The sequence below is a fragment of the Melanostigma gelatinosum genome (assembly GCF_949748355.1).
Source record: "Melanostigma gelatinosum genome assembly, chromosome: 7".
NCBI classification, from domain to species: Eukaryota; Metazoa; Chordata; class Actinopteri; order Perciformes; family Zoarcidae; genus Melanostigma; species Melanostigma gelatinosum.
Genome location: NC_136640.1, coordinates 1,788,576 through 1,813,575, shown reverse-complemented (window position 1 = coordinate 1,813,575; position 25,000 = coordinate 1,788,576). Strand labels below are relative to the sequence as shown.

Genomic DNA, 25,000 nt, shown 5'->3' with positions numbered 1-25,000 from the left:
CTTTTGTCTAATTCTTGTGTTGACGTGCATGAATAACTTTAAACCTTCAAACCTTTGTTTGCAGAGTTTCACCTCAAACTGATCAGTGAGCGTGAATGAAGTAGTTGTGATCTGAAATACTCTGATGATACTGTTGGCAGCATTCTTTCTCTCATTCACCACCAAGTGTTACGTTTAGATAGAGAAGTTCAGAGATGATGGAACTACTTCCTCCGTTAATAACTTGTTCAGGACACAGTAAGGACACATGTGGAGCCGTCTTCATGAGCAGGACTCACCATCGCCCTGTGAGCAGCCTAACGTCACCACCACCTCTCCTCTGGAAGCTACAGCGTGCTGTGAAGTGACCCCTGCTGATTCATCCTCTCTGGTATCCTGAGCAAACCCAGACACGTGACAAACACACATACATGTGCGTGTTGTGTCTTCATCACGGTCAGCTGGTGATGAATGCACAGATGACAGAATCAGCTCAAACTATCCACAAACAACCAAATGAAGAGTGTTGATCTCAGCGCCGCGCGACAGACTACGCACATCATCATGACTTCTGAAGAGTCCAGAAGGCTCTGCAGAACCTATGACATCACATCCGGTGCATTGGTTACGCAACAAGTTGAGCTGGTTATAGAACTGAGCAGGAGACGAACGAGCGTGTGGGCGGGTTGAGCAGCGAGGAGACGAGGACGACGTCTTTGTCTCGTCCTGATCACGTCTTCTTTCATGGTTTCTGAATCAGAAGTAATGTCTGTGGTCATGGTAACGGCGGAGCAGAGAGGTGGCCTGATCCATCCCGCTGTGCTGAAGGAACGCACCTTTACTGAGAGGAGCCCCGGCAAACTCTCCCAGCATGCAGCGCTGCACTCACTCCAGCAAACAGGAAGTTCAACATGACATTTTAGAGCTGTAACTAGTGAGAAGGAGCATGAAGGTGAGTTAGTCTGAGTCTCTCTGTTACGCATCTGTCTGCTCACATGACTTCTGCTGCACTTCTCTCCTGGGTTCTTCTGTAGAGTCTGTTCTGGGGTTCTGGGGTTCTGGGCCAGAGGGTGTTGTAAAGTAGAAACATGACAGGTGTCAGGCGGTCAGGTGATGTAACCTGGTCTATATCGGTGCTGGAGAGACTCGCGGTGACTCGTCGTGATATGCGAACGTTCTCCTCGGTCTGCTAAGCGTCAACACGAGGAGGTCAGCCGGAGGTCGGCCGGAGAGCTGAGGCTCAACGTCACCACAGAGTGACCCCAGCCAGAGGCTCCCAGCTGCCTTCAGAGGACCTGATCTCTGATGCAGCCAACGGAGGACTTAAAGATGGTTTCTCTTCTTCTGCTGTGCGTATGAATCCCTGCTCCTCCAGTTCATCTCCAATCAATTCATCAATGTTGATATTTGGTTGACTTTAAACAAACAGACTGAATGTTGTCTGATGGAAGAGAGGAGCAACACAGCGCTGCTCTGATTGATCAGCATGTAGGCACACCTGAACTACGGATTACAGGACATTCATGTGATGAATCCACTGCGCTAGAAAACATCAGGGACATGGCCTCAGATGCAGATGTTTGAGAAACAGCACAAAACCCAAAGGTTTATAGCGGACTCGTGTTTTAAAGATCACGATCATCATCACTGGAGTCGTGCTTCTGTCCACTCTCCACTGCTCTCTACCTGCTCAGCGCTGCTCTGTGTTCACCTGCTGCTGATCAGCTGTTTATCACTGAACAGCTGCTGTAGTTACAGAGATGAGGAACACAAGATGTGAAGCCTGGAAACCAAAAGCTGATGTGTTTAAAGTGTTTAAACCAAACGTTATGGACCTTTTGTTCATATAGCAGCACTTTTAAATAAAAGTGCACAATACACTACTTTTGAATTCATTGTTGCGCATAACAATGAGATTAATCGCGATTAAATATTGTAATCTTTGCCCAGCACTAATATATAATAGTATTATATTATTATATTATAATATATATATATATATATATAAATATGGTATAATATATAACTCTCTGGCGAGTCTCTGGCTGTGACTCAGGAGGAGAGTCAGCGTGTTGAGTGGAAAAACCTGCAGTTTAATGAAACATGGCTTATCTAAATCCTGCTTTCCTGTAAATTCCACTGTGGTGAATGGAGCCCTTTAGCAGCCACACAGTCACACACAAACACACACACACACACTCAGCGTTGACCCTTAACTGTGAAACATATTTACTTCTTCTATCTAAAGAGCACACAGAAGGATGAAACGATTCACCCTCAGTAACAGCACAGTTTACGAGCAGCGACCAGCGAACAGCGAACAGCGAGCAGCTAACAGCTAACAGCTAACAGCTAACAGCGAGCAGCGACCAGCGACCAGCTAACAGCGAGCAGCGAGCAGCTAACAGCTAACAGCGAGCAGCGACCAGCTAACAGCGAGCAGCGACCAGCGACCAGCGACCAGCGAACAGCTAACAGCGAGCAGCTAACAGCGAACAGCTAACAGCGAGCAGCTAACAGCTAACAGCGAACAGCTAACAGCGAACAGCGAGCAGCGACCAGCTAACAGCGAGCAGCGACCAGCGACCAGCGACCAGCGACCAGCTAACAGCGAACAGCGAACAGCGAACAGCGAGCAGCTAACAGCTAACAGCTAACAGCTAACAGCTAACAGCGAGCAGCGACCAGCTAACAGCTAACAGCGAGCAGCGAGCAGCTAACAGCGAGCAGCTAACAGCTAACAGCGAGCAGCGAGCAGCGAGCAGCGAGCAGCGAGCAGCTAACAGCGAACAGCTAACAGCGACCAGCGACCAGCTAACAGCGACCAGCTAACAGCTAACAGCTAACAGCTAACAGGCTGTGTGGACGTGACACTGAGGCCTCATCACAGCTCACTGCAGGATCACACAAAGTAAACGGAAAATAACCAAATACTAATGTGTAACAAACAAATACACACACACACACCAAACACTAATGTGTAACAACGTGACAGCACCTCAGAAATGATACCAAACATCCACTGCCAAGTTACTCCCACTGACAGTTACTGCCAGGGAGGAACACACACACTTTACTGTAGTATATATATAAAGAAATACAAATAAACCAATAAGCGTTGCTCTTCATCTCTGACATTTGAACAAACTGAGAAGAAGGCTTACATAAGGGAACGAGTAAGTTATAAACCAGCAGGACGACATATTTATTTGTGAAATGATAAATGGTTTAATCCTTCAAGTGTGTAGATATAATAACAATAAACAAAAACACAACAGCTCTCATTTTCAGGTGATGAAACACTGAAAACATCAGTGGCGGCTGGTCAATAGAGGGCGCTAGGGCGCCGCCCCCCTTGAGCCACAACAAACAACATACATAATAATAATAATAATAATAAACTATACAAAGGAGAGGAGGAGGAGGAGGAGGAGGAGGAGAGGAGCAGGTGGACAGAGACAACACAACAGAGAGAGTTGCTGAGCGTGTGGTTTAATGTCTCCTCATTACACAACGCTGGCACACAGCAGCTCCACACACACGCACGCTAACACGCACGCTAACACGCACTAACACACACGCACGCTAACACACACGCTAACACACACACGCACGCTAACACAGCTGTTAGATCTCAGTGTAACAACACTGATGCTGTGATTGAAGGTGCATCAGCAACGAGAGCTGAAGAGACATCAGCACAGAACAACATATCGCTCATTAGCAGATCATTTATGGAGTGATTACATTTATTTGGTTCATTTTTTGTCCTTTAATTACAGACATCATGACATAAACATCCTCCTGTAAACATCGATAAAGGAGGAGCAGTTGGTGCTGTGTTTTTAGATACGCAAAGCTTTTGATACAGTCAATCACGATGTGTTAATATCGAAACTCTGCGTTCAACTTCTCACCGAGAGCACTGGCTTGGATGTCTTCTTATTTATCAAATGAAGCAATGTGTTAAAATGTGTGACGCCCTGTCCAGCAACCTGAAATGCACAATGGGTGTTCCACAAGGGTGAGTGTTAGCTCCCTCATTATTCAGTCTATATATGAATGATCTCCCTCAACAGTGTCAGGATGTAGAACTGCAAATGTATGCAGATGACACTGTTGTATATGTGACACTGTTGTATACTGTGAGGAGCAGCAGTAGAACAGTCTGAAGCTGTGAGGAGCAGCAGCTCTATCAGCACTTTTAAAGCCAACTTGAAAAGTCTGTTAAAAACTGCACAACACTGACCTCCATTCTTGTAGTCTTTTATGATTTGATTGTATGGACACACATTCATTTTTGATGTGTTATTTGTGTGTGGCGTTGTGTTGGGTGTCCTGCATGTTTTTGTGGTGTATCTCTGGATTATGTCTTTTCCTTTTACTGTGTTGTTGTCTTGTCCTTGTTGACCTGCCAATGGACTGCAGATGCAAATTAGCTTAAGATACAATCTGGTACAGTGCATCGGATGGAGATGTTTATGTTTAAACTGTACATGGTCCCTTTTAAATAAATTGAATTGAATTGAATTGAAATGAAATAAAATAAAATAATAAATAATAACAATAGAATCTACATAAACCTGCCTTGCCTTTATTCTTTGTCTTCCACAGAGTCCACCTGGTTCATCAGGAGTTTATCTAAATTATTGTGAAAAAGCCTTTCTAACATGAGGGGAAATCATTTCAGAAGCTTCCTCCAACCTGTGGAGATATTTGAAGCAGGAAGCCACATAACTGATCATCATATAGATCCTGAACTGGCTCTCTCACTCACACACACACACACACACACACACACACACACACACACACACACACACACACACACACACACACACACACACACACACACACACACACACACACACACACACACACACACACACACACACACACACACACACACACACACACACACACACACACACACCGGTTCGGTATCTTGCGTGCTACTCAGACCTCCATGTGTCCGTATGGAAGCAGCCGGAGAGCGGCTTGTTTGGTGATGTATCCCATCACAGCCCTACAGTGGATCCACAGCCGCTGTAATGTATGAGGAGGATTAAACGCGCTTATGTAAGCAGTGACCTGCCGGTGCAGCCTACTGATCCCGGAACAGCGGCTTACCTCTGCAAAATGACTCACTTCAACCTAAAACTGACAGGATGCTGACCATCACCAGGGAAGGAACATCTGTGCGCTCCTATAACATCTGTAGTCACAGAACATGAACACAACCTCTCACACGGTGTGAAACGATGAGCTTTAACACATTCGACATCATGTGACCATAGTTATTGTCAGTATTCATATATTACAGCAGGCCTGCGTTCACTCTGCTTATTACCGCCGTGTGTGTTTACACACACTGACTAGGACTGAATAACATCAGAATCAGAAAGCATCGTTTCACAGTTCAAACCAGACGACTCACGAAGCACCCTCTCCGGAGTCCACCGAGCTTTAACGCGCTGTATGTGCATACATATTTACCGGAATCACGTTGAATTGCTCCGTTCCTGACCGGAGCCCGGTGCACCGCCTCTTACCTTGGCTTGGTTTATGAGCAGCCCCACGAACGTGGACACCAGCACGGAGCCGGACACGCTGCCCTTCCTCCGCATCTCCTGCTTCAGGAACGGGAACGCAGCCATAGCCGGGGGAGGCTCCTCGGGTACGGTCACCGTGTACGACGACTGTCGCATGCTAACGGAGGAACCGGAGCTACTTCATTCATATAACGGAACCGAGCTCACGCTACAAAATCAGGCCGAATAGAAGCCCTGTACTGTCCCTTTAAATGACGCTACTAACAGTACGGAGGGCCGATAAAACAGGTAAAAACCACTGAACAGGTGAGCAGCAGGTAGGTCGCGTGTTTGCTCTGTAAGAATGGTAATAAATGCATATTGTGTTTCAGGTTGGACTTGGAGCTCCGCCCCCACAACACACGTCATCGGCCGCCTCCAGCGCTACACGTCAGAGTCCATCCTTCTGCACGCTGTCGTAACAGCCTGAAGGACTATGACGGAGGACTACAGCCTCCTGGTTCTGGTCCTGTTTTATACTGTAAGACAGGGGTCTTCAACAAGGACCTGGGCAAGGAATGTTTTATATTAAACTGGGCCTGGTAAACATTCCTCTTTATTGTGCATTCAATACTGAGCTATTCTAATAACACACAGGTTCATATGTTCATGTTGTTATTGTAAACATGTGTAAGGTACAGTGAGCCACTGACATTCATAAACACCTTGTCAGCTGATACCAATGCCAATATCAACATTGTCTGTTAACTGCATGATAATCATCATACAAGACATTCACACTGATGTTTTCACTTTAAACATAAATGTGAGTGAAATGAGTGATGGCCTATTAGTGCCACTGCCATGCATAAAGATACCTGTTATCTTTCATACAATACTGAACTATTAAAATACTGAACAGATTCATGTTTGGAAAAATAAAAATAAATAAATACATTTTTGAAATAAATTTAAGAATTGTCGAACCAACCAAACATTTCCCGGACCCCCTGTTGAAGACCTCTGCTATAAGACACACTGCTGTTCAACTGGATCAATGCAAAGGGGTCTTTAATGATGTTCTGGTGGTCCACCAGGGGTTCAGCGGTCTGTTGGTTTCACTTTGTCACAATAAGAGGATGAATACAATAAAAGATCCTCTGGGAAGTCATCAAATATGGCCGATGAATTAATTCAAAATATATAAATATATATTAAATATATTAAAAGTGAACGCTCATCAATGTCAACCGTACATTCTGTTTAACGTCTTAATCACAGACTGTATTTAAGAAGAAGTGGACGCAGTCATCAAGACGTCACTCGTTGCTTTGTGAGCTGATGTTTTGAAGCTTTCAGTTCAGCATTTTAGCCATCGCCATCTTGGTTTTTTGCAACTAGTGAACAGGAAGTGACCTTATTTCAACTGAGGAGGAGTGACGTAGAGACGCCTTATACGTCTCTGCTAGAGACCTGTCAATCAGCGTGTAGCCCCGCCCTAAAGCATCCCCTGCTTTATGGTCTGTGTGACTCTAAATGGACCATAATGTACTAAATGAACATCATGCTGTATTGAAGAAGACTTGAAACTAGAGATTGAGACATAAACTCATGTTTACAATGTTTACTGAGGTAATAAATCAAGAGAGAAGTAGAGTCATTTTCTCATAGACTTCTATACAACCAGAGGAGTCGCCCCCTGGTGGACACTAGAGAGAATGCAGCTTTAACACATGAAGCTTTGGCTTCACTCTAAAGAATATTTCACCATTTGGGAAAGTCCAAAAATATGAATGGAAGTCAATGACGAGAGTCAAATAACTATTTGTTCTTATTTGAATTGTGCCATTAATTACAAATATGATGTTTGTCAATTCAAAAGATATTATCACAAGACCAGAAATTAGCATTCTGTAATGAAAGCATTTTGAACGGCTTTGTTTTCACTCGCGGTTCATATCGTAGCGTTATAAACTAACCTCGACTGTGACCAGGAGGGGTTTGAATTAGCTATAAACTCATCTCTCATATTCATAAACTACTTTATTACCTTCATACAAGACCTGTACAGAAACAAGTCAAGTATTAAATGTGTTATAACTGGACAAACATCAGACGCGTGATTAATGGATTATTTCTCTTTCCTTGTTGACGACAGTACGTCACCTCTCTGTTGTGATTGATGACCGATGAAAGTATTGTAATATCCATATATCGGCAGCACTACAAACTGGGCGTCTGTGGTGACATCTGTGGGGGAAGATGCTGTCTTACATTTTACCTCCATGTATAAAAAATAAAGAAACTGCACAGAATTCTGACATAAAACATGAATTTCAGACACAGCCAAAGACCAGACTGATCCTTTGTTTTCACATATATTTATATTTATATATATTTGGTGAAATATATTTATATATTTGTATATATTTGACATATAAATATATATAAATAAGCTACTGATCATGTGGGTGCAACATTAATTCCTGGTTTACAGGGTAGAGAAGTACAACACGTCCTCAGCAGTAATCTCATGATCCAAACTCAAGAGTGTGTACACAACAAATAACCAGCGAGCACATTCCACCAGGATAACCGTGTGTGTGTGTGTGTGTGTGTGTGTGTGTGTGTGTGTGTGTGTGTGTGTGTGTGTAAATCCTTGAGGTGGAAAGAGAGGGAACAAAAGGTCAATGCTTGTATTGTGAGAGCTGATGTGCAGCAGTCCGGTGTAAAGCAGAGCGATGATATCCAGGAGGTTATCTGCTCGAGTCCCTCACATAGATTAGGCCCATTAGACTCCAGGGTTTAAATTTAAACCCAACATGTTCCTGAAGGTGCACAGCGTTCTCTACCCTGCTGACTGATGACATGTGTGCGGGGGGTTTGAAGAGGGGGAGGGGGAGAGACGCTACCTCTGGATCACTCACGTGGATTTAAAGAACTGCTGCTTTGGCAAAAGTGCCAAACAGCTGCTGATGAGCCTGTGGAGCTGGTAGAGATCTGCATGTTATTGATACTCGTACTCTTATAGATTATATTTGATTGTATTGTATTGAGTATAATTAAGAAAAGAATCAACTTTATTATTCTTGTTTGTAAATCTCTAAAACCCATTCATCAATGATGTTCCTGTTCTTACGTTACAGTCATTCAGCAGACTGCTGTCAGCTGCTATCTATGGTTCTGTTTCTGTTTCTGTTCATGGGTCTGCTGTGTTTTTGTTTTTAAGCTTCTGAGAGTTTAACTTGCTTTGGAGAAAAAAAGCTATTTTCAGGGGAAATGAAACTATCACTGATTCTGTAGGACTCCACTGGATACTAACACACTTTCAATGATGAGGTCACGTTGTACGCTTGAGATTGGAACAAATCTAAAGCGTACAACGTGCAAGATTATCTTTTAAATTGAGAAACATCATGTTTAATTCATGGCACAGTTCAATATCTAACGCAGCTGACTTCTGCACACATTTCTTCTGAAATAAGGTCCCAGAGGCGGGACTTCACCTCTCTATGACTTCCAATAACTGGAGAGACCAAAACATTCACAGAAACAGAATGTTGAAGGAATGTGAACAACGGAATTCTTTTTTATGTCCCTTTAACAGTGAAGTGAATCCAGAGATGTTTGTTCTTGGTTCTAACTACCTGACATCCACTGAAAAGCACTTTCCACTAATTCTCTTTTCCACTCTTCCTCCTTCCTACCACCCACTCTCTCCTCCTCCTCCACTCATGTAAGCGCTTATCTGGACTAATCCTGAGGAGGAAGTGGGTCAGTTGTGCCTTCTGACGTGGCCGCTCGGGTCATTCTTACTGAGTTCAGAGATGAGGACGGTGGCCTGCAGAGGTGCAAGCTATAGCTGACCGATGGGTCCGGCAGAGGGTCGGGTGTCCATGCTGGTTTGTCAAACAGCCATTGAGCTCAATACTGGAATAATGACCTCCGGTTAGAAGAAGATATCAAGAGAAAAATAAGGCAACTTGTGAGATGTCTTGACGTACGAGTCATTTTTACGATCAATGAATGTTAAAGCCACGAGAGAGCGAAATGTCTGGCATTGTGAAACAAACCAAATTAATCGGAACAACAGTGTGTTGTTGGGCTTCTCTGTGTGTGTGGAACTGAAGAAATGAAGAAACCCTGGACATGAATCCTCAATAAGCATGTGTCTTACCGTGGAGTCCCGGGCGGAGGAGTCGGCCAGCCTGTTACTGCTCGGCTCCCACGACGAAGAGCTGATCCCTCTGCTGCTGCTGCTGAAGGCCTCCTGGGTGGAGCTCCGCGGCAGGCCCGAGCAGCCCGGGCGGGAGCCGGTGCCGTAGGAGTTGGCCACGTCGGTGGCCCGACTGCGGTAGCTCCGCAGGGCGCTGGTGGAAGAAGAGGAGGCATCGCTCAGGCCCAGGGAGGCCAGGTCCCTGCTCAAGTCACTCTGGGACACGGATCTCCGGCGGCTGAGCGCGATGCTGGAGGCCACCGATGAGGAGGAGGAGGAGAGGTAGCTGGACTGGGCCGAGGAAGAGGGAGAGTAGGAACTGTAGCCGGTGTAGGCCGACCCACCGCTCAGCCCCGAGCCTCCATAGCTCTTGACGGGGGTTCTGCTGAGGCTCTCGCTCCGCCGGCTGCTGATGCTGCTGCTTCCGAGGATGTCGGTGCGCGGGACGGTCCGACCTCGGTCTGGGTCTGAGGAGGAGGTGCTGTAGTTGCGGCTGCGGGCGGCGGAGCTGCTCAGATAGCTGGAGGAGTAACTTGAGGAGGAGGTGATGGAGGCGGGCGACCTGTAGGACGACAGCCGGTCTCGCTCGCTGTAGGAGCTGAGGCCCGGCGTCAGGGAGGAGCTGTAGGAGCTGTAGGGGCTGGTGTAGGAGGAGGGGCTGGTGTAGGAGGAGGGGCTGGTGTAGGAGGAGGGGCTGGTGTAGGAGGAGGGGCTGGTGTAGCGCTTGGCGGTGGCGGAGACACGGGACATGCTGCTGATGCTGCTTATTTCACAGCCACAGAGAAGGGAGAGCCTCTGGGAGACGGCATCGACTGCAGCCAACGGCAAAAGAGAGACACGAGTGTTACTCATCGGCAACCATCGGATCAATACGTGGACACGACAGCAGACGGCAGCCGTCTGCGCTCCACTCAGCACTCATCTGCTTTCAAAGACACAGAATGACTCAGCAATGTGCAGCACTGATGGAAACACTTCCACTCTTCTGGCAGAACATGATGAAAGTGATGCTGCGCTCACTGTGAACCACTGATTGTCCTGATTTAAAGGATGATAGCAGCATCTTCTCACTCTTTAACCCTTTTACTGATAATTTCATTTCCTTTACATTACTGAAACCCATTTACAGACTCATTTACACTCAAGACATTCAGTGTTCTACCTTATCAAAAATGCTGGTCTAGCTATTTTGACCTCTAAAATGGGGATGAAACCAGGCAGAGACGACAGAGACAGAGAGAGAGAGAGAGACTGAGACTGAGACAGAGAGAGAGAGAGAGTGAGAGAGAGACAGAGAGAGAGAGAGACAGAGAGAGAGACAGAGACAGAGAGAGAGAGTGAGAGAGAGAGAGACAGAGAGAGAGACAGAGAGAGAGAGAGAGAGAGAGAGAGAGACACAGAGAGAGAGAGAGAGAGAGAGAGAGAGAGGCTCTTGTTCACAACAGCCAGCATCTGAATAATCTGGTGTTGAGTTCAGCGAGGGAGTGTCCTATTTCTCTGTGTCTCTGTGTGTGAACAGGTTTATCAATAATTCAGCTTTATGGATCTGGAGTAGGCAGATAGATAGGTCTGTGTGTTGGTGAACGGAGTCTCTGTGTTAGTGAACAGAGTCTCTGTGTCAGTGAACGGAGTCTCTGTGTTAGTGAACGGAGTCTCTGTGTTAGTGAACAGAGTCTCTGTGTCAGTGAACGGAGTCTCTGTGTTAGTGAACGGAGTCTCTGTGTTAGTGAACGGAGTCTCTGTGTTAGTGAACGGAGTCTCTGTGTTAGTGAACGGAGTCTCTGTGTGTTAGTGAACGGAGTCTCTGTGTTAGTGAACGGAGTCTCTGTGTTAGTGAACAGAGTCTCTGTGTCAGTGAACGGAGTCTCTGTGTTAGTGAACGGAGTCTCTGTGTGTTAGTGAACGGAGTCTCTGTGTTAGTGAACGGAGTCTCTGTGTTAGTGAACGGAGTCTCTGTGTGTTAGTGAACGGAGTCTCTGTGTTAGTGAACGGAGTCTCTGTGTTAGTGAACGGGGTCTCTGTGTTAGTGAACGGGGTCTCTGTGTTAGTGAACGGGGTCTCTGTGTTAGTGAACGGAGTCTGTGTGTTAGTGAACGGGGTCTCTGTGTTAGTGAACGGAGTCTGTGTGTTAGTGAACGGGGTCTCTGTGTTAGTGAACGTGGTCTTTGTGTTAGTGAACGGGGTCTCTGTGTTAGTGAACGGAGTCTGTGTGTTAGTGAACGGGGTCTCTGTGTTAGTGAACGTGGTCTTTGTGTTAGTGAACGGAGTCTCTGTGTTGGCGAACGGAGTCTCTGTGCTGGTGAACGGGGTCTCTGTGTTAGTGAACGGAGTCTCTGTGTTAGTGAACGGGGTCTCTGTGTTAGTGAACGGGGTCTGTGTGTTAGTGAACGGGGTCTCTGTGTTAGTGAACGGGGTCTGTGTGTTAGTGAACGGGGTCTGTGTGTTAGTGAACGGGGTCTCTGTGTTAGTGAACGGGGTCTGTGTGTTAGTGAACGGGGTCTCTGTGTTAGTGAACGGGGTCTGTGTGTTAGTGAACGGGGTCTCTGTGTTAGTGAACATGGTCTTTGTGTTAGTGAACGGAGTCTCTGTGTTGGTGAACGGAGTCTCCGTGCTGGTGAACGGGGTCTCTGTGTTAGTGAACGGGGTCTCTGTGTTAGTGAACGGAGTCTCTGTGTTAGTGAACGGGGTCTCTGTGTTAGTGAACGTGGTCTCTGTGTTAGTGAACGGGGTCTGTGTGTTAGTGAACGGAGTCTCTGTGTTAGTGAACGTGGTCTCTGTGTTAGTGAACGTGGTCTCTGTGTTAGTGAACGTGGTCTCTGTGTTAGTGAACGTGGTCTCTGTGTTAGTGAACGGGGTCTGTGTGTTAGTGAACGGGGTCTGTGTGTTAGTGAACGGAGTCTGTGTGTTAGTGAACGTGGTCTCTGTGTTAGTGAACGTGGTCTCTGTGTTAGTGAACGTGGTCTCTGTGTTAGTGAACGTGGTCTCTGTGTTAGTGAACGGGGTCTGTGTGTTAGTGAACGGGGTCTGTGTGTTAGTGAACGGAGTCTCTGTGTTAGTGAACGGGGTCTCTGTGTTAGTGAACGTGGTCTCTGTGTTAGTGAACGTGGTCTCTGTGTTAGTGAACGTGGTCTCTGTGTTAGTGAACGTGGTCTCTGTGTTAGTGAACGTGGTCTCTGTGTTAGTGAACGTGGTCTCTGTGTTAGTGAACGGGGTCTGTGTGTTAGTGAACGGGGTCTGTGTGTTAGTGAACGGAGTCTCTGTGTTAGTGAACGGGGTCTCTGTGTTAGTGAACGTGGTCTCTGTGTTAGTGAACGGGGTCTGTGTGTTAGTGAACGGAGTCTCTGTGTTAGTGAACGGAGTCTCTGTGTTAGTGAACGGAGTCTCTGTGTGTTAGTGAACGGAGTCTCTGTGTTAGTGAACGGAGTCTCTGTGTTAGTGAACGGAGTCTCTGTGTGTTAGTGAACGGAGTCTCTGTGTTAGTGAACGGAGTCTCTGTGTTAGTGAACGGGGTCTCTGTGTTAGTGAACGTGGTCTCTGTGTTAGTGAACGGGGTCTCTGTGTTAGTGAACGGGGTCTCTGTGTTAGTGAACGGAGTCTGTGTGTTAGTGAACGGGGTCTCTGTGTTAGTGAACGGAGTCTGTGTGTTAGTGAACGGGGTCTCTGTGTTAGTGAACGTGGTCTTTGTGTTAGTGAACGGGGTCTCTGTGTTAGTGAACGGAGTCTGTGTGTTAGTGAACGGGGTCTCTGTGTTAGTGAACGTGGTCTTTGTGTTAGTGAACGGAGTCTCTGTGTTGGTGAACGGAGTCTCTGTGCTGGTGAACGGGGTCTCTGTGTTAGTGAACGGAGTCTCTGTGTTAGTGAACGGGGTCTCTGTGTTAGTGAACGGGGTCTGTGTGTTAGTGAACGGGGTCTCTGTGTTAGTGAACGGGGTCTGTGTGTTAGTGAACGGGGTCTGTGTGTTAGTGAACGGGGTCTCTGTGTTAGTGAACGGGGTCTGTGTGTTAGTGAACGGGGTCTCTGTGTTAGTGAACGGGGTCTGTGTGTTAGTGAACGGGGTCTCTGTGTTAGTGAACATGGTCTTTGTGTTAGTGAACGGAGTCTCTGTGTTGGTGAACGGAGTCTCTGTGCTGGTGAACGGGGTCTCTGTGTTAGTGAACGGAGTCTCTGTGTTAGTGAACGGGGTCTCTGTGTTAGTGAACGGAGTCTCTGTGTTAGTGAACGTGGTCTCTGTGTTAGTGAACGGGGTCTGTGTGTTAGTGAACGGGGTCTCTGTGTTAGTGAACGTGGTCTCTGTGTTAGTGAACGGGGTCTGTGTGTTAGTGAACGGGGTCTGTGTGTTAGTGAACGGGGTCTCTGTGTTAGTGAACGTGGTCTCTGTGTTAGTGAACGGGGTCTGTGTGTTAGTGAACGTGGTCTCTGTGTTAGTGAACGGGGTCTGTGTGTTAGTGAACGGAGTCTCTGTGTTAGTGAACGTGGTCTCTGTGTTAGTGAATGGGGTCTGTGTGTTAGTGAACGGGGTCTCTGTGTTAGTGAACGTGGTCTCTGTGTTAGTGAACGGGGTCTGTGTGTTAGTGAACGGGGTCTGTGTGTTAGTGAACGGGGTCTGTGTGTTAGTGAACGGGGTCTGTGTGTTAGTGAACGGGGTCTCTGTGTTAGTGAACGGGGTCTTTGTGTTAGTGAACGGAGTCTCTGTGTTAGTGAACGGGGTCTGTGTGTTAGTGAATGGGGTCTCTGTGTTAGTGAACGGGGTCTGTGTGTTAGTGAACGGGGTCTTTGTGTTAGTGAACGGAGTCTCTGTGTTAGTGAACGGGGTCTGTGTGTTAGTGAACGGGGTCTCTGTGTTAGTGAACGGGGTCTGTGTGTTAGTGAACGGGGTCTCTGTGTTAGTGAACGGGGTCTGTGTGTTAGTGAACGGGGTCTGTGTGTTTGAAGAGGTCTGGTTCCCTCTCTGCGCTCTCACCAGCCTGCTGAACACTGGACGAACACACCAACAGTCACCAGGTGACCAACACCAACATAGAACCAGCTTCCACAGAGCTGCAGAGACTTTCCTCTTGTCAATAGTGATCTGATGTATTATCTGTTGTAAGTGAGTCACAGTTTATACATCGTCCTCCTCAGCTCTCCTCCCGACCAATCAGAGAGCAGAGATGATCTCAGGAGTGTGTGTGATGACGCAGGAAACCGCGGCCCGAGGTGACATTATATGAATGTAACATCAGTGTGTGTGAGTGTTACTGTGTGTGAGAGTGTGTTACTGTGTGTGAGTGTTACTGTGTGTGTGTGTGTGTGTGTGTGTATGTGAGCGTGTTACTGTGTGTGAGTGTTACTGTGTGTGAGAGTGTGTCTGTGAGTGTTACTGTGTGTGTGTGTGTGTGTGAGCGTGTTACTGTGTGTGTGTGTTACTGTGTGTGAGAGTGTGTGTGTGTGTGTATGTGAGCGTGTTACTGTGTGTGTGTGTTACTGTGTGTGAGAGTGTGTGTGTGAGTGTTACTGTGTGAGTGTTACTGTGTGTGTGTGTGAGTGTTACTGTGTGTGAGTGTTGGTGTGTAAGTGTGTGTGTTAGTGTTACTGTGTGTGAGAGTGTGTGTGTGTGTGCGAGTGTTACTGTGTGTGAGTGTGTGTGTGAGTGTTACTGTGTGTGTGTGTGTGTGAGTGTTACTGTGTGTTGAGTGTGTGTGTGAGAGTGTGTGTGTGAGTGTTACTGTGTTTGTGTGTGTGAGTGTTACTGTGTGTGAGAGAGTGTGTGTGTGTTGCTGTGTGTGTGTGTGTGTGTGTGTGTTACTGTGTGTGTGTGTGTGTGTGTGTGAGACTGTGTGTGAGAGTGTGTGTGTGTGTGCGCGAGTGTTACTGTGTGTGAGTGTGTGTGTGAGTGTGTGTGTGAGTGTTACTGTGTGTGTGTGTGAGTGTTACTGTGTGTGAGTGTGTGTGTGAGTGTTACTGTGTGTGTGTGTGTGAGAGTGTGTGTGTGAGTGTTACTGTGTGTGTGTGTGTGTCTGTGTGTCTGTGTTACGACTGACTTATTCATTGTATTGTTCAGTGTTGACCTGAAGCCTCTTGTTCCTCTCTGCTCTGTGACAGTAGACTAATAACAGCTGATCAGAACAGCTGCAGCATCTAAACAAACACAGAGCGCTGTGACATCATGCTGGGGCTCTCTGAGCAGCGCTGCTATATTTACCCTGACATGTGAGCGGATAACAGACTGCTGATGTCTGTCACAACCACACTTCACTTCAAGGCTGTTATTCACTAGTTATATAAGCTTCAGCAGGGACCCCCCCCCCCCCCCCCCCCCCCATATTACTGAGGTAATAAATCAAGAGAGAAGTAGAGTCATTTTCTATAGACTTCTATACAACCAGAGGAGTCGCCCCCTGGTGGACACTAGAGAGAATGCAGCTTTAACACACTTGAAGAAATGGCTTCACTCTTCAGAGCCGGAGGTTCTCTGCCCTTACACACAAAAACATGAAAGCACTATGAACGACATGTACTTGAGGACACACCTCAAGCCTTCAGGTCTTCACACTGGACAGTGTGTGTGTGTGTGTGTGTGTGTTTAAGCATGTATGTGTAGTTACCTGCTGTAGTTGTAGCGGTGTGTGTGTGTCAGTCCCCATAGGCAGTAATGGCTCTTGGGCAGCTCATCGTACTGTTGCTACCCCGCGGTGTCAACACACATATATATACACACACACACACACACACACACATACGCAGACACACACACTCGCTCACAGGCTTTCTGACACGGATCACTCCTGTGGACAACACAGTGAAGCAGCAGCGTTACACATCTTAAAATATAAAAGTAGGCAATAATATCGAGAAGCTCTGATATCATGTGGTGGGACAGTGAAGTCCGTCCCTGAGGAGAAGATCACGTCGCCTTCAGGCCTGTACATGAACTAAGAATCTAGCAGAAATCAACCTGTCCTTCTGTCTTCTCTCTCTCAGCTAGTTCAGACCACACCGATCAACACATTCTCCAGATTTCATGTCCCACCATGAAAGATTAATGGTGCGTCCTTCAGCTCGTGATATCAAAATCTGGAACTATATAAAGCTCAGGTAGAGAGAAAGCCGATAGTTGGACTCCATCTCGTACATCTGCATTAAGGTGGCTCATATTTCACCTTCCACACCCAGCTCCTCATGTACACTATCCTACTGAGGACATGGCCTGCAGAGCTGCTCACAGTTCTTCTGGAACAATCCTTTCTAGAACGTTATCCTCTCGTCCTGTATCACCATCTCCTGAGGAAGACGCACCAGCAGCCCACACAGCATTCAACGGACAGAGAAAGGGAGGAAGCTGAGTGCAGAGGCTCACCCTTGTGAGCGGCCGGGCCGATAGGACGGACAGCAATGAGGAGCTGCTGAGGCTGTGAGAGGAGAGCGTGAGCGCCGCGCTCCAGAACAACACAGATCGAGTTACACGGCCGGTAAATATAGCAGACGTCCTGTGACCCTCTGCAGGGCGCGCAACACGCAGCGGCATTCCAATTAGCTCTGAGAGGACGAGCATGGAGGCTCTTTATACGAGTTACAGGAGTTACATCAGTTATATGAGTTACAGGAGTTATGAGTTATATGAGTTATATGAGTTACAGGAGTTACAGGAGTTATACGAGTTACACGAGTTACACGAGTTACATGGAGTCCACCACGCTGGCTTTTCACAGAAAGTAAAGTCTGGAGTGAGACGTTTCTGTCACATTCGACCCATCAAAGTGATTCACTGTCACAGCTGATTGTAACAAACTGTATTTCATCTTTATACAACTTATCTTCTACGTTATCTCACTTATTCCAATATGTGTTTGTATTACTTCTTATACACTTCATATTTTTACTCTTCCTTTTAATCTTATGTTGTTGTAATTGACTTTTTATATTTTAATAGTTGTCGTGAACTCTGACACAAGAATTTCCTTCGGGACTAATAAAGTTACATCTTATCTCCCTTATTCCAATTTAGTATACTGTATATATATATATATATATATATATATATATATATATATATATATATATATATATATATATATATATATATATATATATATATATTATAATATATAATTTGTTTTTATTTACCTCACTGTTATTCTATTTTTGTACACTATTACTTCTTTAACATTGAATAATTATTACACTATTTTTCACGTGTTTATATTTGTATTCTATTGTTTTGTGTTATAATTCTGGTGTAATCTTTGATCTTCAGAATTAATAAAGTTACATCTTCTTTTATAATACAGTTGCAAAACTTTTAAATGAAAAACGTTTTTTTACAGCACAAGAAACCAGTTCACGTATATGTGAAAAAAAGACGGTGTCCGTGAGGGGTCATATCATTACATGATACCGGGAGGAGCTGGACACCAGAGCTGGAGACATAACGGCGACCGGTGTTTCGGTTTATCAAGCGACCCAATTAACTGGTGACGACATCTGTTTAAAACAGTTAACGGGGTCCCTTGATAAACCGTAACGTCAGTTAACAGGGTTGCATAATAAACCGTAACACCAGTTAACAGGGTCGCATTATAAACCGTAACACCAGTTAACAGGGTCGCATGATACACCGTAACACCAGTTAACAGGGTCGCATGATAAACCGTAACACCTGTTAAACAGGGTCCATGATAAACCGTAACACCAGTTAACAGGGTCGCATGATAAGCCGTAACACCGGTGCACTGCAGTGTGACCGTTTACGGTTCTTAATAGACGGAGTAGAGGCAAATAGCAGCGTAGCACACCGACTAGTTAACTAGCCAGTCTAGCTATAACCCTACAACTAGTTATATAGCTAGCTAACGTCAGGTTTAACTCAAGTTAAACAGTAGCGTTCAGACACCACCGCGGCAAACTGAAGTGTGTAAACGAGACATTTCACTGTAAATACTACACAACTTTCTGACTTCTAGCTGTTCATTTTCACCCAAAACATTCCACAGTTTATGTTTTAATAAGTAGCTCGTTAATATACCTGTCTTTTAAAAGTCAAGTCATGTTTTGTGACTTCTAAAACGCGTTAAATGGTGTTTTTTGGTGTAAGGTACGTTATTTAACTTAAATTCCCGACATGCAACGTGGTAGCTAGGCTACTTGACTGCAGTCACTCACCTCCACAAATGGAGAACATCCGGGTCCTAACCACCCCCACCACCTAAAGGTGTAGTTACGAGCTATTTGTTACACCATTGTTATCGCTGTGATCGCTAATGCTCGATAGAGGACCACGTTACTCCGTCACCTGCTTTAAAGCAACACTACACTGACGTAAGCTCACATCTTCTACTAAACTCACCTTTATTTTGTTGCAGTTGAAGAGTTTCAGCCACCAACTAACGGTAATGTGCGCTTTAACGCGTGACGTCAGTCCGGTAACAGAGCTACTCTGATCTGATTGGTTCACACCTCCGCTAGCGTCAGCGACACGCCCCCGTCTACACCGTAACCGTGGTGATGAGTGTAAACATCAGAGAGTGCTTTTTCGATGCGAAAATGCTGCTTTCGTGGCCAATGGGAAATACGGGAACCTGTACTTTTTCCAATGGTAATTTGACCCTTGGGGGAAGTTTTGCTATTATTTTTGAACAGTATAGAAACTAAAGTAATACTACCGGATTTAAGTAAGGAAAGGAATAGTTAATATTAAAGAGGATAAATAGGAACAAGTGAAAGTTCCTTGTACAGTAGTAACTTTAACTTAATTTGATTTGCTAACATGCTGTGATGTTGCTGCTTAAGATCGTTTCTTATAAGTTTACTAAGGACTCCCGTGGTCCGTGATGTGTGAATGAGTCATAGAATCATTCTGCAGTTTAACCATCTGTGAAACATCTGCTGCTGTGAATGAAACAAAGCGTCACACGCTGAGGGAGACGGCCACTCAGTGACAGATCTCTCTCTACGTCCGCGAATACAAGAAAGAGGACTCACTCTGTTCCATTTAACACTTCATCGGCTCCGACGATAAAGGGTGAGGCTTTAATGGCCACAGGTTCTGAACAGACTGGTGTTACATGAAACCTGGACCTCCTGCACATTTAGCCCAAACCGTCTGTACCACGATAGTCACACACAGCCCTCAGAGATCCACGTGAGCTCTGCTGCTCTACTTTTAGAGAGCGGCTGATGACTCAAGCGATGCATTTACTGAAATATCCAGGTACCCATTTAGTCTCACAGGTCTCCATTCAAACAGGAAATGCTGCCAGATGTCTGGCATTCAACGTATTCATGATCTGTGTGTAATGCACCGGCTGCCACGAGCAGATGAGTTCATTCAAGGGTTAGGAGGTGTTACGACTACTTCAGTTAATGATTTCCTATTGTTTTAATGATATTTTACACCTCCGAGGATTCCTTTGAAGTCACTTTTCAGAAATGTTCTTATAAAACTCTCACGTATGAGAGCGGTACCAATATAAATGTCACATTCATCTCTGGATTATGAATTAAAGTGTGACATAAAGGACAACAAGCAGTCAGTTTGACTTCTTGTTTCTGGTTTTAAACGTCTCGGTTAGAAAAAGGTGATGTCACAAAATGTACCAATCAGAATCTATCAAACACACACAAAGCAGATTACCTGAGCTTTTGTTAAATTCTTAATAAATAACAAACGTTTGTTTTTTTGTTCGTTGCTTTATTAGTCATGAATCTTCATTTTCTTTCTTTATTCTTTTATTACTTCAACTATGGTTGAAAGAAAATAGTACCTACATGAAGCGCTCACAGAAAGGTCCGCGGGCACCGTGAGTGTCCGGGTCAGGACTTCTGGAAAAAGACGTCGCTGTTGAGTTTTTTAAATGTGATTTTTTCTCATTATATTGGAGAGAAGACCGGCGACATGGCAACACACACCAAAACAATCCAGACTGGTTAATAACACGACAGGTGGTTCTGATTTGGGGTGAACTGTCCCTTTAAAAAACAGAAAGCAATAAATACATCAGATGACAGCATAGTGTTCTTTAAAGACAAGAGGAATCCAACAGAGACGTGAAATCAACACTTAGTGTGAAGTTCATTATTCCATAACTCTAAGCAGGTTTAGTGACACATTCAATCAGTAAATAACATCTTAACATACTAATCATCAACATCTGGAGGAATTCAACAGGTAAACAATTCATTTACACGTAAAACTAATTCATTATTCCATAAATCTTTGCAGGTAAAGTGACCAATTAAATCAATAACTTACATGCATACCAAAAAAAACTCACCCACTCTGCAAACAATGACATGTGACTTTAAAGAGGACGACAGAGCGTAATGCTGCAGCTCTCTGTGCTCGACTCTATGGCTGTACTTCATTTAATCACAACCAAGACACACGTGTTGTAAATGTATTAACCTGCTGAGTGTCGCTGCTGCACCACATCACACGTAGCCTGATATCACACCTCCGAATGTTCAAGTAAAGCAGTATCATGTGTTATTAAATACACATCAGTATATCTATAACAGTAAGGCGGGGAAGTCTGGTTTCATACTTGAGATATCGATGCATGTGGAGGGTAAAAGCACACAGAGCTGTCAGGTTTCCATTAACAGGTATTTGTTTCCAAACACTAAATGTGAATATATATATTTCATATCTATCTGGAGTCTGGGATCTCCTGCTCCGCAGACGCTAGAGGGAAAAATCAATAGCACTAAATATCAGATATCAACGCTCCTCTTCTACAGGGTGGATGCTGTATAATACATACTGAGTATATTCCACATTAGTATAATAATAACCCTAGTGAGCTGTCTTTGGTGGGCGTTATCGTGTGCAGGATGAAGTGAAATGTGGAATGCTGTAGAGGCTTACAGGAGAAGATCACTGTGGGCGGTTTAAAGGTGGATGCACAAAATACTGGAAGACACTGTAAAGCATGTACACTGATTCAGCATCTACAGGGTCCAAGAAACAAGAGCATAATGTATTTAAAGAAATTATGAAATGATGTGACTTACATAAAAATGGAGCATTGGAAAAAATAATGCTATCTTCTTAAAAGCCTAAATAATCATTTGAAATAGATAACAGCAAAAACTAGTAAAAACATCATATATATATGTACATCAAGTTTAAAACGACCATGAACACACAAGCTGATGACAAACGGAACCTTATCGAACGTAGAATGAGCTCAAATTAATTAAAGCTATCTGTATGAGCGGGTTTAGCTAACAGATGGATGATACAATACAACCTGAACTTAAATCATGTTTGAAATAGAAAGATTGATTGTTTTTTTACAATGTAGCATTATCAAAGATCAGAGACGAGAAACACATAAATGAGCAGAGCCTGAAGGCATCATAGTGTAACTGAAGTGAACCTCTGTTGGTTAGCCGTTAGCGGTGCTGCTAACGTTACTAGCTCTCCTCCTGTTGGTTAGCCGTTAACGGTGCTGCTAACGTTACTAGCTCTCCTCCTGTTGGTTAGCCGTTAGCGGTGCTGCTAACGTTACTAGCTCTCCTCCTGTTGGTTAGCCGTTAGCGGTGCTGCTAACGTTACTAGCTCTCCTCCTGTTGGTTACCCGTTAGCGGTGCTGCTAACGTTACTAGCTCTCCTCCTGTTGGTTAGCCATTAGCGGTGCTGCTAACGCTACTAGCTCTCCTCCTGTTGGTTAGCCGTTAGCGGTGCTGCTAACGTTACTAGCTCTCCTCCTGTTGGTTAGCCGTTAGCGGTGCTGCTAACGTTACTAGCTCTCCTCCTGTTGGTTACCCGTTAGCGGTGCTGCTAACGTTACTAGCTCTCCTCCTGTTGGTTTGAACACTGATTGGTTGTTTACAATGAAACATGATCAGAGACTAGAAACATGTTCTACTGAGTATTGGAGGAGAATGATTGTCAGTAAAACGATTTACTCTGTGATGATTAAAGTTACACCACATGTGTGCATAGTGTGCGTTGAGTGATAACAAAACACAGCAGCATCAGCCCAGTGATAAAGGAAACATCCATCCATCCATCTGGGGTTAGGCTGCAGCAAGCTAACGTAGCCCAGATGTTTTACAGCTCCTCCCGAGGCGTTCACAGGCCAGACGAGATATAGAATTCCTCCAGCATGTTCTGGTTCTGCAAAGGAAGGCGTTCCAGGAGGATCCTGATCAGCTGGCTCCTTTATGACGAAGCTTCCTCCGGGTGTCTGTTCTCTCTTTAGACGAATTGTGTCCACTCATTCTCTCTGGTACCCTAAAAGCTCATGAAAACAGATGAGGGTCGAAATGTAGAAGGGCCGGTGAGTCTTGAATCTTTCAGATGGTTTGTTACAACATCTTCATCACTGTTGACGCCAAAAACTGCCGTTTACCCAAAACCCTGAGATACTTGAACTCCCCCGGCGTTGGATGGTGACTCACTCCACAACCCAGACGGAGCAATCCACCGTTTTCTAGCAGAGAAACCACAAACTCAAAGTCTTAGGTACCGACTCTCATCACAACCACTTCGATCTTGACTACAAACCGCCCCGGTGCATGATGGTTGTCACAAGCAAACAGAACCACATCGTCTGCATAGAGAAAATTCTGAGGTCCCCAAAATCAATTACTCTCCCACAAAAATCTTCCTTTTCTTTCTTCTTTCTCTTCTTCTTCTTGTTGATTCTTCTTTTTTTGTATTTACCCCAAACTCCCCACAGGACCCCCGCTACCCGGTCTCAAGCCTTCTCCCAAGTCCAGAAAGCACACAACAGGATGAAGGAAACGTCGCCCTTAAAATAGTCTTCACACTACGCCTGAAGCCATTTTGTCATAAAGTGGTGTAATGTTGTGAATCTTACTGTTTAAAACACTTCCTAAACGACTGTCTGGTGGAGAATGTGGGGACGGAAGTCTTTTAAATGGCAAGATTGTAGACGAAGATGCACGTCAATGGATGTTTTTTAAAGCTCCATTTACTGCAATTCATCACGGTTTTACTCCTGTTTTCTGATTCTTGGTTCACTGTGGAGGCACGAGAGACGGTTTTCCTCAAGGATTCTTAGGTAAACAGGGAGAGTAATTGATAAAGAAATGGTCATTTTGTGGGAGAAGTATTCCTTTCTTTAAGGAGCTATGATCTGCATATTCTGTGATGCACTTTACACTGACTGTTCATTTGTTGATGTTTGACTTTGTTGGTATAACGATCTGAATGTGATGCAGCGTCTTCTACAGAAACATCACACTACCGTACGACAGAATGAAGCCAGAAACGCTCCCAGCACTGAACAGTGTTTCATGCAGGATCCTTCAACAACTGCTGCTCTTCCTCATCTTGTGCCCACTTTCACTCACCGCTAATGGGGGGGTAGTGGTGTTGGATGCTTTGCCTGTGCAGGTGCATGATGGTAATAAAGAGACAGAGCTGCAGCGAAGCTGCAGCGAAGCTTTGCTGGTATGCGGCGCTAAAGCTGCTAGCTGACTGCGAGTCTGTTTCCAGTGGGACAGATTGGTCTACAGCACTCCAGTGGATGCTCCCTCAAAATAAAAAAGCTGAAATAAAGAAAAGACACGATGGCTGCAGCCCACCATGATGGTGTTCACATCCTTTTTTTTCTTGTGGGCCTCTGATGCTGCTCCATTTTCCAATTATTTTGTGGCGTCAGTTAACCAATCAACAAATAATCCAATTAATCAATCAATGAGTCACCAGCTTGGGTCCCTTGGTCTTGGGCACCACCAGTATTTCGTCTCCGTCCTGGATGCTGTAGGAGTGGACTGCCCGCGTGTTGTACTTCATCTCCTCCGGACCGAAGGCGCTGCACTTGTCGATGTAGTAGATCCTCATGCTGCTGGTGGACAGCTGGACCACCGAGGTCAGCTGCTTCTTCAGCTCCGCCACGGTCTGGTCCAGACGGATGCTCAGCTGACACGAACACAACAGGTTATACATTTTAGGTACAAAAACACGACACTCGGAATAAATATGACAAGTCAAAGCCGGGAATGTTTTAATTCTGCACGTAGAATTGTTGCAAACATATTGTTTTAAATCTCTTGCCAGTCTTAATAATAATAGATTTGCTGGAGTTGTGTAGTCTGTGACTTGTGAGTCATGGAAACCTATAGAGAGATGAAGCTCCGCCCCTTCTGGTGCATCATTGAAGAGGGAATTAGAAACCCTGTGTGGAGTCACATGACGCGTTTGATAGATTGGACTCATGAGCCACTAATTGAACATTTATCTATCAAACACATATTTAAATATACTCTTCGTAGTCGAGTCATTCTACGTTGATGAAAAGCTAAACACACCTGTTCCACTTTG

General features: G+C 45.1%; 2 protein-coding genes across 7 annotated transcripts in view; both read right to left on the bottom strand.

The window, feature by feature from the left end:
• LOC306780240 (ubiquitin carboxyl-terminal hydrolase 2-like) overlaps positions 1–19,125 on the bottom strand; it is a 31,771-nt gene extending 12,646 nt beyond the window's left edge. For 2 of the 6 annotated variants that reach the window (XM_079272528.1, XM_079272533.1), the window contains exons 1-3: positions 16,929–17,083; positions 16,311–16,490; positions 9,688–10,538 (exon numbers count right to left, since the gene is read on the bottom strand). In XM_079272528.1, coding sequence (XP_079128654.1) covers positions 9,688–10,476 — 789 coding nt within the window. In that variant the 5' untranslated portion in view covers positions 10,477–10,538; positions 16,311–16,490; positions 16,929–17,083. Of the gene's footprint in view, positions 1–9,687; positions 10,539–16,310; positions 16,491–16,865; positions 17,120–19,048 lie in introns of those variants that run through there. The other 4 variants (XM_079272532.1, XM_079272530.1, XM_079272531.1 and 1 more) reach the window with 4 other exon arrangements.
• A 1,334-nt stretch (positions 19,126–20,459) lies between these two features.
• tbcela (tubulin folding cofactor E-like a) overlaps positions 20,460–25,000 on the bottom strand; it is an 11,595-nt gene continuing 7,054 nt past the window's right edge. Inside the window, exons 10-11 of the mRNA XM_079271252.1 lie at positions 24,988–25,000; positions 20,460–24,598 (exon numbers count right to left, since the gene is read on the bottom strand). The exon at positions 24,988–25,000 is cut by the window's right edge and continues 99 nt beyond it. Of these exons, the coding sequence (XP_079127378.1) occupies positions 24,371–24,598; positions 24,988–25,000 (241 nt within the window). The 3' untranslated portion in view covers positions 20,460–24,370. The remainder of the gene's footprint in view (positions 24,599–24,987) is intronic.